Raw genomic sequence first — 16,554 nt, forward strand, 5'->3', positions numbered from 1 at the left:
CCAGTCTTAAATATACCAATACTTAAACAGAACAGAGTACACTGAGAGTAGTTCTATAACACAGGTTTTTTGTTTTGGTAAATGGAGTCTAGCTCTGTTGCCCAGGCTGGAGTGCAGTGGCGCGATCTCGGCTCACTGCAAGCTCCGTCTCCCGGGTTCACGCCATTCTCCTGCCTCAGCCTCCCGAGTAGCTGGGACTACAGGCACCCGCCACCGTGACGGGCTAGATTTTTTTTGTATTTTTAGTACAGACGGGGTTTCACCGTGTTAGCCAGGATGGTCTCGATCTCCTGACCTCGTGATCCGCCCGCCTTGGCCTCCCAAAGAGCTGGGATTACAGGCGTGAGCCACTACGCCCAGCCAGTTTCTTTCTTTTTTTTTGAGACAGTCTCACTCTGTCACCCAGGCCGGAGTGCAATGGCATGATCTCGGCTCACTGCAACCTCCGCCTCCTGGGTTCAAGCAATTTTCCTGCCTCAGCCTCTGAGTAGCTGGGATTATAGGCGACTGCCACAATGCCGGGCTAATTTTTGTATTTTTAGTAGAGACAGGGTTTCACCATGTTGGCCAGGCTATTCTCAAACTCCTGACCTCAGGTGATCCACCCACCTCGGCCTCCCAAAGTGCTGGGATTACAGGTGTGAGAGCCACTGCGCCCAGCCTACAATACATGCTTCTATTATAGAAATACCAACTAGTTTATATGCTCCTGGTAAATAAGGGAGTAATATCAGAATAATGCAGAAGTTCAGTTGGTTCATAGGTGATTTTTTTTTTCCTAATCAAGGGAAACCACAATATCAAGAGTACAATTATAAGCTTAGGCAGAAAGGAAAAGGCTCTCAGCCCAGCTACTACACAGCTGAGAGGCTTTGTAGTTCTATTTCAAGAAAAATAAAAACGCATACCTGCATCCCAGGTGAGGAGCACCTCCCAGCTTTCCAGGGCTCTTGGCTTTCTCTTGTGCCCACCTTACTCTCAGCTCACTGGCTCAGAGCTCTACTTCCATCTGCCATGGCTCAATGCCTCTATACCAGCATTTCCACCCTACTGCTTTTGTACATTTTTTAATTGCCCCTATAACAGACTCCAACCCATTGATCTCCCTTCCTGCGCTTTCCAGTGAATTATCAATTATTGACTTTGTTAGCACCTTAGTTATAAAGTTGCAGAGTTTTCCTTTTCTGCTCCAAATCTGTTTTTGCCCATAAGCCGTGTTATTTTTAGTGTGCAATTTTACATAAAGCAAAGTATTTTAGCAATGCACATATATGCATTATAGCCAGAACACCTGCAGGTTACACATCTAAATATTAATAGAACTCAGTGGCTTACCTTTGGAAGCTTGATAGGGGGCTCTTTGGATTCCTCTTCTTCATCACTATCTGATTCTCCGCTCTGCACAGAGTTCTTAGATGCGGCTGCCAACGATATTTCCTTTTTCTGCCATTCCAGAACGCAATGGCGTACATTACAGTAAATATTGAAAGCAGAAGGATTGCTATGTAGTTTGATATCTGGTATGATTACTGTATTCTCCAAGTTTTCAGACTGAAATACAAAACAGAATATTTCCATTTCACACTCTTTTCTATCATCAAGTCCCATTTTACATAAAAGTAAAGATTAGACATACTAATTGACTTGCAGAAGACACATTATGTGACACAGCAGAGACAGTCTAAGTCTATGGACCCAACTTCTAGTCCCCTTTTCTATACCTCACTATTTTTTGAGCAATGCAGCAATAACCAACCAATCTGACAAGGGCTGGAAAAGGATGGGCAAAAAACTTAGAAATATTCTTGTATCGCCATGACAGGAATAGACTCAACAAAGCTTAACTCTCAGAGTTCTGTATCAAAGGAAATTCATTTTACGACTTCCTAAGAGACTCCAGACACACTGTAGAGTCTCAATGACCTACTACAAACATTAGATTGCATTTTGAATGCTTTTAAAAGTAGATATAGAAGTTTACACAGAAATGAGGGCCCCCCAAAAAAACACTTAATTTTCATCAACTCATTTCATTCTCATTCAAATAACAGTAATGCCAAGTAAACTGTAGATGCTTCCCTAAGCTCTCTCTCACCTATCAGTATTGATAAAGGCTAAAAATCATGTGATTGGTAATTTGTTAAGACTAAACAGTTTCTCTTTTATGCCCAATATTTTATTCATCAGACAGCAACTACAATTTCAAGATCAACATTTATATTATAAATATAAAAAGCTGTTTTAAAATATTTTAGAAATTCAACTTCCAATAATTAGAGTATGTCCAGGAAGTATCTAAGATAAACAAAATGATACCTCAAGTACCAAAAACACTTGGTCCCAAATATTCGACTCTTCTTCCATAAAGAATTGGAAAAAAAAAATACACTTGTTAAATAAGAAATACATCAAAAAGTTAAATTGGCATGGCATATAACTTATGAATATATGCATAAGAGATATTACAAATATCTCATCCAAATATCCAGAGATATTACAAGTATTAGCTATTCAAATCCAATAATATATTAAAAAGTAATACATTATGACCAACTGAGGTTTAACCCAGGGACAATGCTGGCACAACACTGGAAAAGCAACCACTGTCATAACAGAGAAAAAATATATTATACTGCAAATAAACACAGAAAGATCACTTGACAAAAATCCAGTATCAATTCATGATAGAAAAAAAAAAAGTCTAAGTTAGGAATAGAAGGGAATTTTCTCAACTTGATAAAGGGTATCTACAAAATAACCACAGCTAACATGGTAATAGACTGAATGCTTTCCCTCTAAGATTGTGATCCAGGCAAATTGGTCTACTCTCAGCAACTCATCAACATTGTACTGGATATCCTATCTAGTACAAGGAAAATATCCTATCCAGCCAAGGGAAAAAGGCAAGAAGAAGTATTTTCTAAAAAAGAAATGTTTTTACTTGTAAAAAAACATGTAGAGAATCTTAAGGAATCTGCAAAAAAGCTACCAGAAATAGTATGCAGATTTAACAAAATCAGAGGATATAAAATTACTATATAAAAATGAGTAGTATATCCACATACTAGGAATGAACAACTGAAAAATGTAATTTCAAAAATAATAGCATTGAAGTCACAGACTGGGAGAAAATATTTGCAAACCACATATCCAACAAAGGATGAGTATTCAGAATATATAAAGAATTCTCAAAAGTCAACAGTAAAAACAAACAAGGAATCCAATTAACAAATGGGCAAAAGATAGGAATAAACACATCAATATAGAAGATATTTACACAAAGGGTAAATAAGCACATGAAAAGAATTTCAACATCATTAGCTACTAGGAAAATGCAAATTAAAATGAGATATAGTACACACCTATCAGAATGGCTAAAATAAATAGTGACAACACCAAATGCTGGTGGGGATGAGGAGAAACTTATACATTGCTGATGGTCATGTAAAATAGTACAGCCACTCTGGAAGAAAGTACAGCAATTTCCTACAAAACTAAATATGTGCTTACCATATAATCCAGCAATTATGTTCTTGGACATTTACACCAGAGAAATAAAAACTTATGTTCACACAAAAACCAGTACACGAATGTTCATAATAGCATTCTTTTAAAATAGTCAAAAGCTAGAAACAACTCAGATATCTTTTAATGGGTAAATGATTAAACAAACTATAGTACATCCATACCATGAAATGCTTACTCATCAAGGAACAAACAATATGCAACAATGTGTGTGAATCTCAAAGACATTTTGCCAAGTGGGGAAAAGAAGCACCAATCTTAAATGATTACATACTGTACAATTTCACTGGATAACATTCTTAAAATGGCAAAATTATAAATGCTGAACAGATCAGTGGTTGCCAGAAGCTAAGGAGAGGGTGAGGAAGGAAGATACCTGTGGCTATAAAGGATATCACAGAGAATCCTTGTGATGGAACTGCTGTATATCCAGACTGTGGTAAGAGTCACATGGACCTACACATGTGATAAAATTACACAGACTTAGGTGCACACAAACACATACACACCGCATTCATACTGAAATCATCTCAAAGCAAAATAAATTTTCAAAAATAACTGCATTTACAGTAACATCAAAAATATAAAATAATTGTAAATAAAAGTAATAAAATATGTGTAAGCCCTACACACTGAAAACAAAAAAGTGTTGCTGAGTGAAATTTAAAGACTTAAATAAATGGAGATATATACCATGTTCATGGATTGGAAAATTCAATATCATTAAAATGGCAATTCTTCCCCCAAAAGCAAGCCACAGAACAGGAGAAATGTATTTGGAATGCGGATATCTGACAAAAGACTTGTATTTAGAATATATGAGAAACTCTGGCAATTCAATAATAAGAAGACAATTACAAAAATAAGAGGCAAGATCTGAACAGATATTTCACATCAAAAAAATAAGAATGGCAAAAGGTACATGAAAAGATTTCACATCATTAGTCATTAGAGAAAAGCAAGCTAAAACCACAATGGGAAACCCCTACTTAGTAGGCTGACTAAAATTTAAAAAGCGAATACCATATGTTTGCAAAGATATGAAGCAACTAGATTGGTCATATACTACTGGTAGGACTACAGATTGGAACAACCACTTTGGAAAAGAGTTTTCTAGTTTCTTAAAAAGCTAAATGTACAGGCCGGGTGCAGTGGCTCACGCCTGTAATCCCAGCACTTTGGGAGGCCAAGGCGGGCAGATCACCTGAGATAAGGAGTTCGAGACCAGCCTCCACATGGAGAAACCCCGTCTCTACTAAAAATACAAAATTAGCCAGGCGTGGTGGTGCATGCCTGTAATCCCAGCTCCTCGGGAGCCTGAGGCAGGAGAATTGCTTGAACCTGGGAGGCGGAGGTTGCAATGAGCCGAGATCGTGCCATTGCACTCCAACCTGCGGAACAAGAGCGAAACTCCGTCTCAAAAAAAAAAAAAAAGCTAAACTAAACGTACATTTACCGTGCCCAATCTGAGGAAAAAGTTAACGCTGCAGGCATGATTGCTTACTCCTTGTATTTCCCCAAGGAAACCATGATTGACCCTTGGCTAACCTTTGGGAATGTGGATGTTTAGAGTTTTCTTTGTGGTAGTGATTGATGATTGTGTTATGAACACACAGAGCAATGGACCATGCCTCCTGGCCTGTCAGACTGCTCTGCATGTACGAACATCAAGCTTTACAATGTGTACCTGAGTTTCACTTACCATGTCTGATTGACTAACAAGATATGTCTGTGTGACCAAACTCACAAAAAGTCTTGAATTCTAAAACTCACCTGAGCAAAAACAATACACACATTTCTCTGTAGTTCACTGCCAGAGAGAAAGCATGTCTTTCTTTCTGACATGAAAGCTCAGTCAATGAAGAACTAGGAAGCCTATGCCATAACTTCCTATACATCACAAACACATACCTTTTTCCTGCTGCTTGCTCTGTATCCTTTGCTGTAATAAATCTTAGCCATGAGTATAAATTGCTTGTGAGATTTATGAGTTCTTCTGGCAAATCAAAGGAAAAACCACCTAACCATTCCACTCCTCAGTATGCACCCAAGAAAATTGAACACACACACATACACACACAAGTGCATATATATGTATATAAAATCAGCAAAAAAAAATGGAATGAACTATTGATATACAACATTAACACAAATCATTATGCTGAAGGAAAGACACCAGATTTAAAAAAAAAAGAGTACTCACAATATGATCACATTTATATGAAGTTCTAGAAAATGAAAACTAATCTACAGTGACAGAAAATATATCTGTGGTTGTCTACAGCCAGGGTTACAGGGAGGGATGGAATCAGCAGAGGGTAAGAAAACCGGCCAGGCACGGTGGCTTGCGCCTGTAATCCCAGCACTTTGGGAGGCCAAGGCGAGTGGTTCACCTGAGGTCAGGAGTTTGAGACAGCCTGGCCAACATGGCAAAATCTTGTCTCTACTAAAAATACAAAAATTAGCTGGACGTGGTGGCTGGCGCCTGTAATCCCAGCTACTCAGGAGGCTGAGGCAGGGAATTGCTTGAACCCAGGAGGTAGAAGCTGCAGTGAGCTGAGATCGCACACCACTGCACTCCAGCCTGGGAGACAGAGCAAGACTCCGTCTCAAAAAAAAAAAAAAAGAAAGAAAGAAAGAAAAAAAGAAAACCCCTGGAGATGACAGAAATGTTCTGAACTTTGACTGCAGTAGTGCTTCTATGCATGAATGTTAACTTTCAAAACTTACTGAACTGCAAACTTCAAATCTCTATGTCAGGCTCAGCTACTGAGAAGCCTGAAGACAGACGCATTTGGGATTAGGAAGTTGAGGAACTTTTCTGAGTAATGAATTTGATTTTTCCTGTAAGAAAGTGAAGTCATGTGCTGGAAGGTGGAATTTATCAGAGGTTTGAGGAGCATGGCAAAGGTCTGAAATAATCACAGAAGAAAAGAGAACTATTTGACCAGAAAAAATAATAAGATAGTCTGGCTATGGTATACTTGAGATTGATTATCATGAATGTGTATCGTTATCAGTTAACTCTTGTGTAACTCTCTTTGGCAGCACATGGAACTCACCTTAAGGGAGGGACAAAATAACTGGATTCACACAAGATTGAGTTTTGTCAGATTAATGCAACAAATATACAAGGGAGATATGGTAGGTAAATAATAGCCTCCAAAAACATCTATACCCTAATTCCCCAGAACCCAGGTGAATATTACCTTACATGGCAAAAGGGACTCTGTATATGTGATTAAACTAAGGATTTTGAAATGCACAGATTATCTGGATGGGCCAATGTAATCACAAGGGTCCTTACAAGTGAAAGAGGGAGGCTGGACAGTAAGAGGAGGAGATAAAACAACAGAAAACTATCAGTGATGCCGCATGAGAAAACTCAACCAACTGCCACTGGCTTTGAAGATGGAAGGGGGCCACAACCCAAGACATCTGAGCAGCCTCTACCATAGAAACTGGAAAGGCAAAAAAACAGATTCCCTCCTAGAGCCTCCAGAAGGAATAAAGCCTTGCTGACACCTTGATTTTAGCTCAGTGAGACCCATTTTGGACTTCAGATTTCCAGAACTGTAAGATAACGAGTGTTAATTTAAACCATCAAGTTTTTGTAATTTGTTACAGATTAAATAAGAGTTTTTCTAAAAAGAAAGACTGGTATCTAACCTGGGTAAGATGGAAATTAAATAAAGGAGATGACTGATGGATGAGGAGAAATAGAGGGGTTGATGATAGCCATAAAGTAGATATAATGGCTATATATATATATATAAAGTAGATATAAAGTAGATAAAATGCCAGCTAAATGGCATTTTAAAAATAACTTTCAAAAAGAGGGTAGATGAAAAATAATCTGGAAAAAGTAATACAGGTCAAGGAGACTAACAACACCATTTTACTACTTTATATGCTTTCCATGAGCAAAAAATGCCTCTTACTCATCTTTGTATCCCAAACATCCAGCATAATGCCTGCACATACTCAGCATGCAATTAATGTTTGAGGAATAAATGAATGAACTTACTTATATCACTGTTATCTCAAACTACTCTTAAAAAGAAGATATAGAAATACTGAGGGCAAGAGGAAAAAAACTGAATTACTAAGGGCACAAAGCTAGTTGGAGGCCGAATTGAAGGGGACAAAAGACCTTGACTTCTCCTCACCTCTTCCTGGATATCATATGCCACCACTTCAGGAAAATCACCAAATGAAAACTTAAAAAAACTTAAAAGATATTCAAGATTCCCATACTCCAATTTGCACATAGCACCAAAAAGTTGAAAAGGGATAGAGGTTGGAATGACTGTATTTGTTAGAGGTTTTCTGTATATTGACAATGCGCTCCACTTCCCTCCTCTATCCCAGAAGCAGAAGTAATGAGAAGGGATACAGTGAACAGATTATTTTTCTGCCTACCCGGCAACACTTTCCTTAGGGTAACTATTCCTCCCTCATTTCATGTGGCCTATTCACCAGGGTGCTCACCCACTGCCCATCTCAGAGTTAAAAATATAACTCAGTCTAACCAAAGTATCCCGTATCTCTGTGGTCAAAGCAAATGATGCAGGTAAACCGAAAATCCTACCCAAGACTTTCTGCTATGACTAGTAGAAGAGATTGCCTCTTGCTCAGAGCAAATGGAGTTGGAGCTGCTGGCAGCCTCAGCCCTCAGTCACAGGTAATAAGTCCACACACAGAGGAAGGCAGAAGCAAGAGCTGAAAATACGGGTTTGATTTTTTTGTTATTTATTTATTTTTGAGACGGAGTCTTACTCTGTCGCCAGGCTGGAGTGCAGTGGTGCGATCTCAGCTCACTGCAACCTGCTCCTCCCGGGTTCAAGCAATCTCCTGCCTCAGCCTCCTGAGTAGCTGGGACTACAGGCACGCGTCACCACGCCCAGCTAATTTTTGTATTTTTCGTAGAGACAGGTTTTCACCATGTTGGCCAGGATGGTCTCGACCTCTTGACCTTGTGATCTGCCAGCCTCGGCCTCAGCCTCTGCCAGCACGCCAGTGCTGGGATTACAGGCGTGAGCCACTGCACCCAGCCAATGATATCATTTCATCCCTGGATCCAGCTGTGTCTCAAGATAGAGCCACCAAATAAATGCCATCCCCCAACCTTTCATTTTATTTTAGGTTTGCTACTTTGAAGTAGATTTCTCTCAGTTACAATAGTAAAAACACTAACTTAAAAGTGTAGGAAACAATTGCCTCTATAGTTGCTATACAGGCCCAGCAAATCTATTGTTTCTTTAACTCAAAGTGAAGCTATTCAGGAATCATAGTTACGACTCTTCTCTTCCTTCTGTCTAGATGTTCAATAGAAAAGAGACTGTTATATAAAGTGCTCTGGTCACTGCAAATGTTCAGTATAAAAAAGATGGATTTTATAGAGATCTCTGCATTAGGTGAAAATAGATTCTTGGTTTCTAAGGTCTCACCTAATTCAAATATTCCATATTGCCTTTTCTTTTGCAGAGCTACCAACAGTCAAAAGAGGCTCAGAACAATATGGACACACCAAGTTTCCCTAATTCCTGTCAAGAAAGGCATATGATGAACCCAAATCCAAGTCCCAGTTTACAAGCTAATTTTACTCAAGTTTCTAGTACCTGTAGTCAGATTGAAAAAAGAGAACAGAAATGGATATGTTCCCCCAAAGGACTGATCAAAGATAATAAGAATAAATAGCAAATAATTTTCAACATCCAGATATTAACTTCCAGGCTACTGGTCAAGAAACTCCCAGAAATAGGCTGGGCACAGTGGCTCACGTCTGCAATGTCAGTACTTTGGGAGGCCGAGATGAGAGGATTGCTTGAGCCCATGAGTTCGAGACAAGCCTGGCCAATACCGTGAGACCCTGTCTCTACAAAAAATTTAACAATTAGCTGGGTGTGGTGGCATTTACTTGTAGTCCCAGCTACTCGGGAGGCTGAGGTGGAAGGATCACTTGAGCCCAGGAAACTACTGGACTCCAGCCTGGGTGACAAAACAAAACCCTGTTTCAAAAAAGAAAAAAAAAGGCAAGAAAGAAAAGAAACACCCAAAAGAAAGATGAAACTAAAAGAGGAACCAAATCATAAAGGGCTTTTACAAAATTACTTCAGCATATACTAATAAAATGGTTTAATTATATTTTTTAATCTTGGCATTTTTATTCAAATCACCATATGAAAAAGTCCTATTCCTTATCAATTACCAGCAGCTTTACCTTGCTTCTTGTCTTCACTTTTGATTTGCTCTTCTGTTTTCTTTTCAATTTCTTCTTATTTAAAATTTTCTTATTCCTAAATATTAAAAGAAAAATGGGAAAAAAATATGAATGTTCATATTAGGACATACAAAGCTATCAAAAATGGGTATTTCCAAAGTAGACATTTGGATCTTTTTCTTGCAAACTTTCTTTATGTGAAACAATATACTTTACATACACATATAAGATACTAACATATAAAGTAGCTATTGAGAAGATAACACGGGGCAGCTAAGCAATATACAATATATATTAAATGATAATAAAAATTTGAATTCTGCAAAAACATACATAAACTTAAAACATTAAAAAGGCATCAAATGAAGTGTTTTATACTTTATCCATAGTGGGATGTTTACAAATATCAGTGATGTTTCCAAGAAAAAAAATCTGCTCTTTTTGGTAGTGAGGGCTACGGTGCAAAGGGACTTAAGAGCCACTTTTTACTAAACTACTATAGGAAAATCCCCAGCTCATATACTTTATGTCTCCAGCAGCCAGTCTGGATACATTCATTATCACATAGTCCTAAGACCAAATTATTCTTTAAGCAAAAGGAAGCCCCTGAATAACTTTTGAGAAACAGAAAAAAATATGTGATAAAGAATAAGAATTATGGTGCAAGAAACAAGAAGCAAGGAAAACATTTTATTTTCATTTCACTTAATATGTTTTATGTTCACCATGCTGAGATGCAAAGTAGTAAAGACACAAAATGAAAAAGACAGTTCTTGTCCCCAAGGAGCTCAGAGACTTGAATGGAAAGCACAGTTTAGTGATCTAACAAGAGGATACTACTGCTGTAATAAAGAAAAAAGGATGAAGTTGGGGGGAAGAGGGAATGGGGGGAGAGCGAAGGGGAGGAGGTTGTTCTAGATGCTGAAGGGGTCGTCAAGTCCTTAAGATTTGGTAACTAATTTAGTAACAGCAGTGACAAAAGAGAAAAATGTTAAGCCTAGGTCACCTGGAGGTAGACAATGTCACTCTTAAAAATAGAGAAGTTAGAAGGAAGAGTTAGCCTGCTGGAAAAAAAGTAATCGGTTTGATTTTGAAGATGTTTAACTTCAAAATACCAAAATGTCAACAAATAGACAAGAGTAACAAGCAGATGAAAATGTTATCCTTGACATTTCCTTCAGTTTCACTCTTGAAATCAAAATAATCACAAAATCTGGTCAATTATATCTCCTAAACAGTTCTTGAATCTGTCCACACCATCTTTACTGCTGCAATGTTAATAAACTAGGTTACCACCACCTCTTACCTGGACCACTGCAAAAGCTTAACTCATTTCTGCACATCGATACCCTTCAATCCATTCTTCACATAGGAACCTAACTCAACTTTTAAAGACACAAACCTGAATGGATAATTCCCCAGCTTAAAAATCAGTATCTTCTCAATTCTCTTAAGATAAAGTCCAAAAGCACCGACATCGTTTAAAAGATCCTCTTCCAATAACTGACCTCCATCAATCTCTCCTGCCTCATTTTGCATTCTTTTCCACCTGATTCATCATACTCCAGCAAGAAGGATATTCTTTCAGTTGTCTGAACCTGTTAAGCTTCATCACAACTTTCACAAAGGTTTTCCCTCTTCCTGAAATTCTCTACCACGTCTTCTCCTGCTAACCATTACTTATCTTCGAGGTCTCAGCATAAGTGTCACTTAAGTCTAACTCCCCACACTGGATAAGTTTCCCTAATATACACTCTCATTCATCGTATATTTATGTTTCATTATACAGCCAATAACTGTAATTATGTATGGAACTGTTTAATGTATTGCTTCCTCGCCAAGCTAAAAGCTCCAATAGTGCAGGGGCCCTGTCTTTCTTGTTCACTACTCTAGCCTCTGTCCAGAAAAGTTCCTGGGATATAGTACTCAACAAGTATTTTAAGAGAAAGAGAAAGTATAAGAGAAAGAGTGAGGAAGGGGAGAAATGAGCAAGTTGAGAGCTACAGCTACATGCCTTACTCAGAGATTAAAATAAGGTATCTACATCTATGGTATCGACACATGAGTGCACTTAAAGCATCTCTAGCCAGAAAGGCCCACTAAGGAGTTATCCTTGGGATTATTTTGCACAGACTTTAGTACAAAGGAGGTCATGGAAACTATGTATGTGGATGAGATTTCCACAAGATAGTATGCCATAAAAGTAAACAGAAAGACAAAGATTAACAGTGCCAAATGCTAAACATAAATACATATACCTGCTTATAGAATCTACTCAACTACTAGCATTGTGAGGGCATGACGAATGTCTATTTCAACTGTGTACTTTCAGCACCTGCATCAATGTGAAGCATCATGGATGGTCAATAAATATCAGATGAACAAATAAATAAATAAAATACAATAAGTATTCTTCATACTATTTAGGAAACCAACTTTCCTTTATATTAAAGATTATCTGAGTGAAATCAGGTATTTGAGCAACAGGAATACATAACTACTAAGAGGTTAGCCCCTTCTATATAACTTATAAAAGCATCAAAATTTATTCCAAACCAATTTTCAGAGAAGTAGAATATATAAATCCAAATTCAGATAGATTTCCTAAAGACAAGTTATAACTGACTCAAATTTTCCCAATTAGAGACCAATGTTTGTGTCTGTTTTATCTAATGGAACTTCTTTAAAGTTCAAATGACTTTACGTACATTTCTAAAATACTTCTTTCTATGCATGATGGCATTTAATTGGTTGTAACAATTCTTATGAATCTGAACCCATCAATTCTTAAGTACAGGCCATCCAAGAACTAGCTATTCCCAAATTAATTATAAATGACTTTTACTGTGTTTTTTGTTGTTGTTGTTGATTTGGTTTGCAGAGGAAGAGGTAGAGGTTTTCTAAAAGAGCCAGTAATAAGTTGAAAATTATATAAATAAAATTTGTATTCAACATTGGAAAATTTAAAAATGCCATTTGCTAGTAATATAACACACCATTATATCTCTATATTTGAGAACTAAGCTTAAACCTTTCACGATATCTGAGGATGGGAATATAAAAGAGAAACTCTAAAAACCAGTCTTACACATTAACAATTTACCTTGGAATTTCTGATGATTTAGGGCTTTATATTCTAAATCAATCGAAGCTTAATGAAGAATGTCTGGAATTGGTCCTGTAAGACTTTCAGTCTTCTCACAAAAATAACGTCATATCCATGAGATTTGAAAGAATTGTGGTTGACAATAAAAGGAAAAGGCTATTAACATGCCTTAAATATTTATCTTAAAATATTTACTTTAAAAATTCCAAAAATATTTTCTTAGGAGCTACACTGTTTAAGAAAAACCAAATACTTCTGCAATATAAGAACAAATCAATTTTGCAAATTGTTCAGTGATATAGATCAATAGTTTCTCTATCAGCTTATTACTGAGTATACTTTATACCAAAAATGTAGTCATAATTTTAAAACCTCTTTCACTCAAATCTGCTTCATTTGCAAAATAAAGAGATGGAGACTGAGGTTCCTTGTAAATCCTCTAAAATGCTAAGATTTTAATAAATCCAAATTTACAGAACTTCTGGAATGAAATGGTTTCAATCTTTTGCTTAATTTCTCTTAGTAATAAGAAATAAAAAATTCCTGAGCCTGTGATGTAAAGCAGGAATAGGGAATTTTTTTCTGCAAAGGGCCACACAGCAAATATTTTACACTTTGTGAGTCACAAGATCTCTGTTGCAACTACTCAATGGTTACAGCACGAAAGCAGCCATCGGCAGCACATAAAGAGAGGAGTGTGCATATATTACAATAAAACTTCCAAATTTCACATAATGCTCACAAAACATTCTCTTCCTTTTTTATTTTCTTTTCAACCTTTTAAAAATGTAAAAACCACTTTTAGTTCACAGGCTACATAAAAACAAGAATTGGGCCTCATTGGTCTGTGGGTCTTTGTTTGCTCGCCCCAGATCTGGGGCATATTTTGATAAACAGGCCCATATCAGAAAGGAAAAAAATGCTTTATAGCTATGAGTATGCAACACAGATAAAACTATTCAAAACATCACTATGCTTATAAAAATAAGCACTCCTAAAATTATCTGCCTTTTCTTTTTATAAAGATAAACTTCTGACTTCCACTTCCCTAAAGTAAGTGATTAGATAGGAGGCAGGCCAATGCGCCTGCTTCAAAGACCAGACTAACCAACGCAAGAAAGCTGTGGAAGCAATGAGGACTAAAAGAACAAAAAATCCAGAGGTGGAAGAGCACTTCCAAGGCAGCTGAGACCACTGGCTTGTTCTTCCATGGGGGTAATTGCAGAGTTTGGGCATGAGTAAGGACTGAGCTTGGCTTAAGCAGAGGAACTCTAATAAAGGAAACAAGAGACTAGTAGTGCTTTAGATGCCCATGTGGGCTGAAATGACAGACTGGAATCTAGAAAAGCTCCAGATACATAGACAGCTTTCCCAGTGGTATATCTCCTCAGAAATGTAACTGGAACACTGAAGGATGATAGAGAGGCTGGGTCAAGGCTGGGCGCGGTGGCTCACACCTGTAATACCAGCACTTTGGGAAGCTGAGGCGGGCAGATTACTTGAGGTCAGGAGTTCGAGACCAGCTTGGCCAACATGGTGAAACCCCATCTCTACTAAAAATGCAAAAAATTAGCTGGGTATGGTGGTGCACGCCTGCAATCCCAGCAACTCGGGAGGCGGAGGCAGGAGAATCGCTTGAACCTGGAAGGCAGAGGTTGTGATGAGCCAAGAGCCAAGATCGCGCCACTGCACTCCAGCTTGGGCTACAGAGCAAGACTCCATCTCAAAAAAAAAAAAAAAAAAAAAAAGAGGCTGGGTCAAAAGGGAAGAGAAAACTTCCGTAAGAAGACAGAATCCTAGTAGAGGGAGGGAGCGGTCTATGTAATCCCTCACTGGATTGAGATAATCAAACTCCTCATTCTATCTGTCTGACACAGCAAAGAGCACACCTCTCTAGGAGAAAACACATGATCTGAAAGAAAATCATGTTCATTCATACACAGTGTTAGTCTAGTTTGGGGACACTAAGTAAACACATTAAGGGACATCAAAAGAAGCAAAATATGTGGCAGACACATAATCAAGAGAAAACCAGAAAATTAGTCAGACTCACAGAAAACCCAGATATTAACGTTAGGAGGCAAGTACCTGAGATGCAGAGATTAACAATATGTGTAAAATAATGCAATTGGCAATTTTCAACATAATTTATAAAAAAAGAACCAAGTGGACATTCTGAAACTGAAAAATAAACATCTGAAATTAAGAACTTCTCATATGATTTTAAAAGCAGAGTAAGTTACAGAAAAACAGGTTTCACAGACTTGCAAACAGGCCAAAAATAAATAAATAAATAAATAACAGAATTCAGTCACGGAAACAAAAATGGGATGAACCAAACAGAGAACGAGACATGTGGGACAAAGTCAGATGGTCTCATATTCATATAATTGGAATCCCAGAAAGAGAGAAAAAAGAATGGAACAAAAGCAATATATGACAAGATAATTACTGACAATTTCCCAAAAGTGAAGAAAGAAATCAACTGAGAGATTCAAGAAACTCAGGGAACTTTAAGCAGGAAAATCCAAAGAAAAGCATACCTAGGCACAGCATGGTCATATTGCTAAAAGCAAAGCATAAAGAGAAAATCTTTAAAGCAGCCAGAGAAGAGATATGCTTAAAGGAACAATAAAATTGATAGTTTCCATTCTTTGTGTTGAAAAGTGCTGGGGGGTGGGGAGGGGGAGGTGGTAGAGTGGAGGGATGGGGGTTAGAGGTGGGAGAAAGTAACCTGGAATCATGTAACCTTTAAGAATGTATCTTTTAAGAATGAAGACAAAAATAAAGATGTTTTTAGATCCATGAAAGCTGATATAATTCACATAAAGGATTCTAAAAGTATCCTGTAAGAATGAAGACAAAAATAAAGATGTTTTTAGATCCATGAAAGCTGACATAATTCACTGTCAAGAGACCAATATTACAAGAAATCCTGAAGGAAAGTCTTCCTTTAATAACTGTAATATCATAATTTTAAATGAAAGGATACATGCTAAAAGGACAGAAAAAGATGTATCTCAAGCACACTCTCCAGTGTCCCAAAAAAAGTTGGAGTGGCTATTTTAATATTTGAAAAAGTAATTTTTAAGGCAACAGTATTAAAAGAAATGAAAAGAGCATTTCTAAATGGCAAAAGGGTCAAATCATTAGGAAATCATAACACTCCTAAATTTGAATGCATCCAGTAACACAGCTTCAAAATATAAAGTAAAATTGACAGAAGTAAAATGGGAAAATACAAATCCACAATTGAAAGAGTAAGTTCTAACATACCTCTCTGTAATTGATAGAACAAGTAGAGACCAAAACAGCACTGACATAGAAAAACTTGAAAACATGATTAATCGGTCAGGCGCGGTGGCTCATGCCTGTAATCCCAGCACTTTGGGAGGCCAAGGCAGGTGGATCATGAGGTCAGGTGTTCGAGACCAGCCTCACCAACATGGTGAAATACCGTCTCTACTAAAAATACAAAAATTAGCTGGGCGTGGTGGCACGCACCTGTAATCCCAGCTACTCAGGAGGCTGAGGCAGGAGAATCGCTTGAACCCAAGAGGTGGCGGTTGCAGTGCGCGGAGATCACACCACTGTCCTCCAGCCTGGGCGACAGAGCGAGACTCCGTCTCAAAACAAACAAACAAACCATGATTAATCAATCTGACCTAATTGGCATACATACAGAAACATATCCAACAAC

The 16,554-nt window shown here is 37.7% G+C and overlaps 1 protein-coding gene across 19 annotated transcripts in view; it reads right to left on the reverse strand.

Annotated features, from left to right (window-relative positions):
• MYCBP2 (MYC binding protein 2) overlaps nt 1–16,554 on the reverse strand; it is a 282,485-nt gene that overhangs the window by 242,344 nt on the left and 23,587 nt on the right. For all 19 annotated transcript variants that reach the window (XM_055096857.3, XM_055096853.3, XM_063595814.1 and 16 more), the window contains exons 2-3: nt 9,749–9,824; nt 1,336–1,551 (exon numbers count right to left, since the gene is read on the reverse strand). In XM_055096857.3, the coding sequence (XP_054952832.2) occupies nt 1,336–1,551; nt 9,749–9,824 (292 nt within the window). The remainder of the gene's footprint in view (nt 1–1,335; nt 1,552–9,748; nt 9,825–16,554) is intronic.

The sequence above is a fragment of the Pan paniscus genome, chromosome 14, assembly GCF_029289425.2.
Source record: "Pan paniscus chromosome 14, NHGRI_mPanPan1-v2.0_pri, whole genome shotgun sequence".
Classification (NCBI taxonomy): domain Eukaryota; kingdom Metazoa; phylum Chordata; class Mammalia; order Primates; family Hominidae; genus Pan; species Pan paniscus.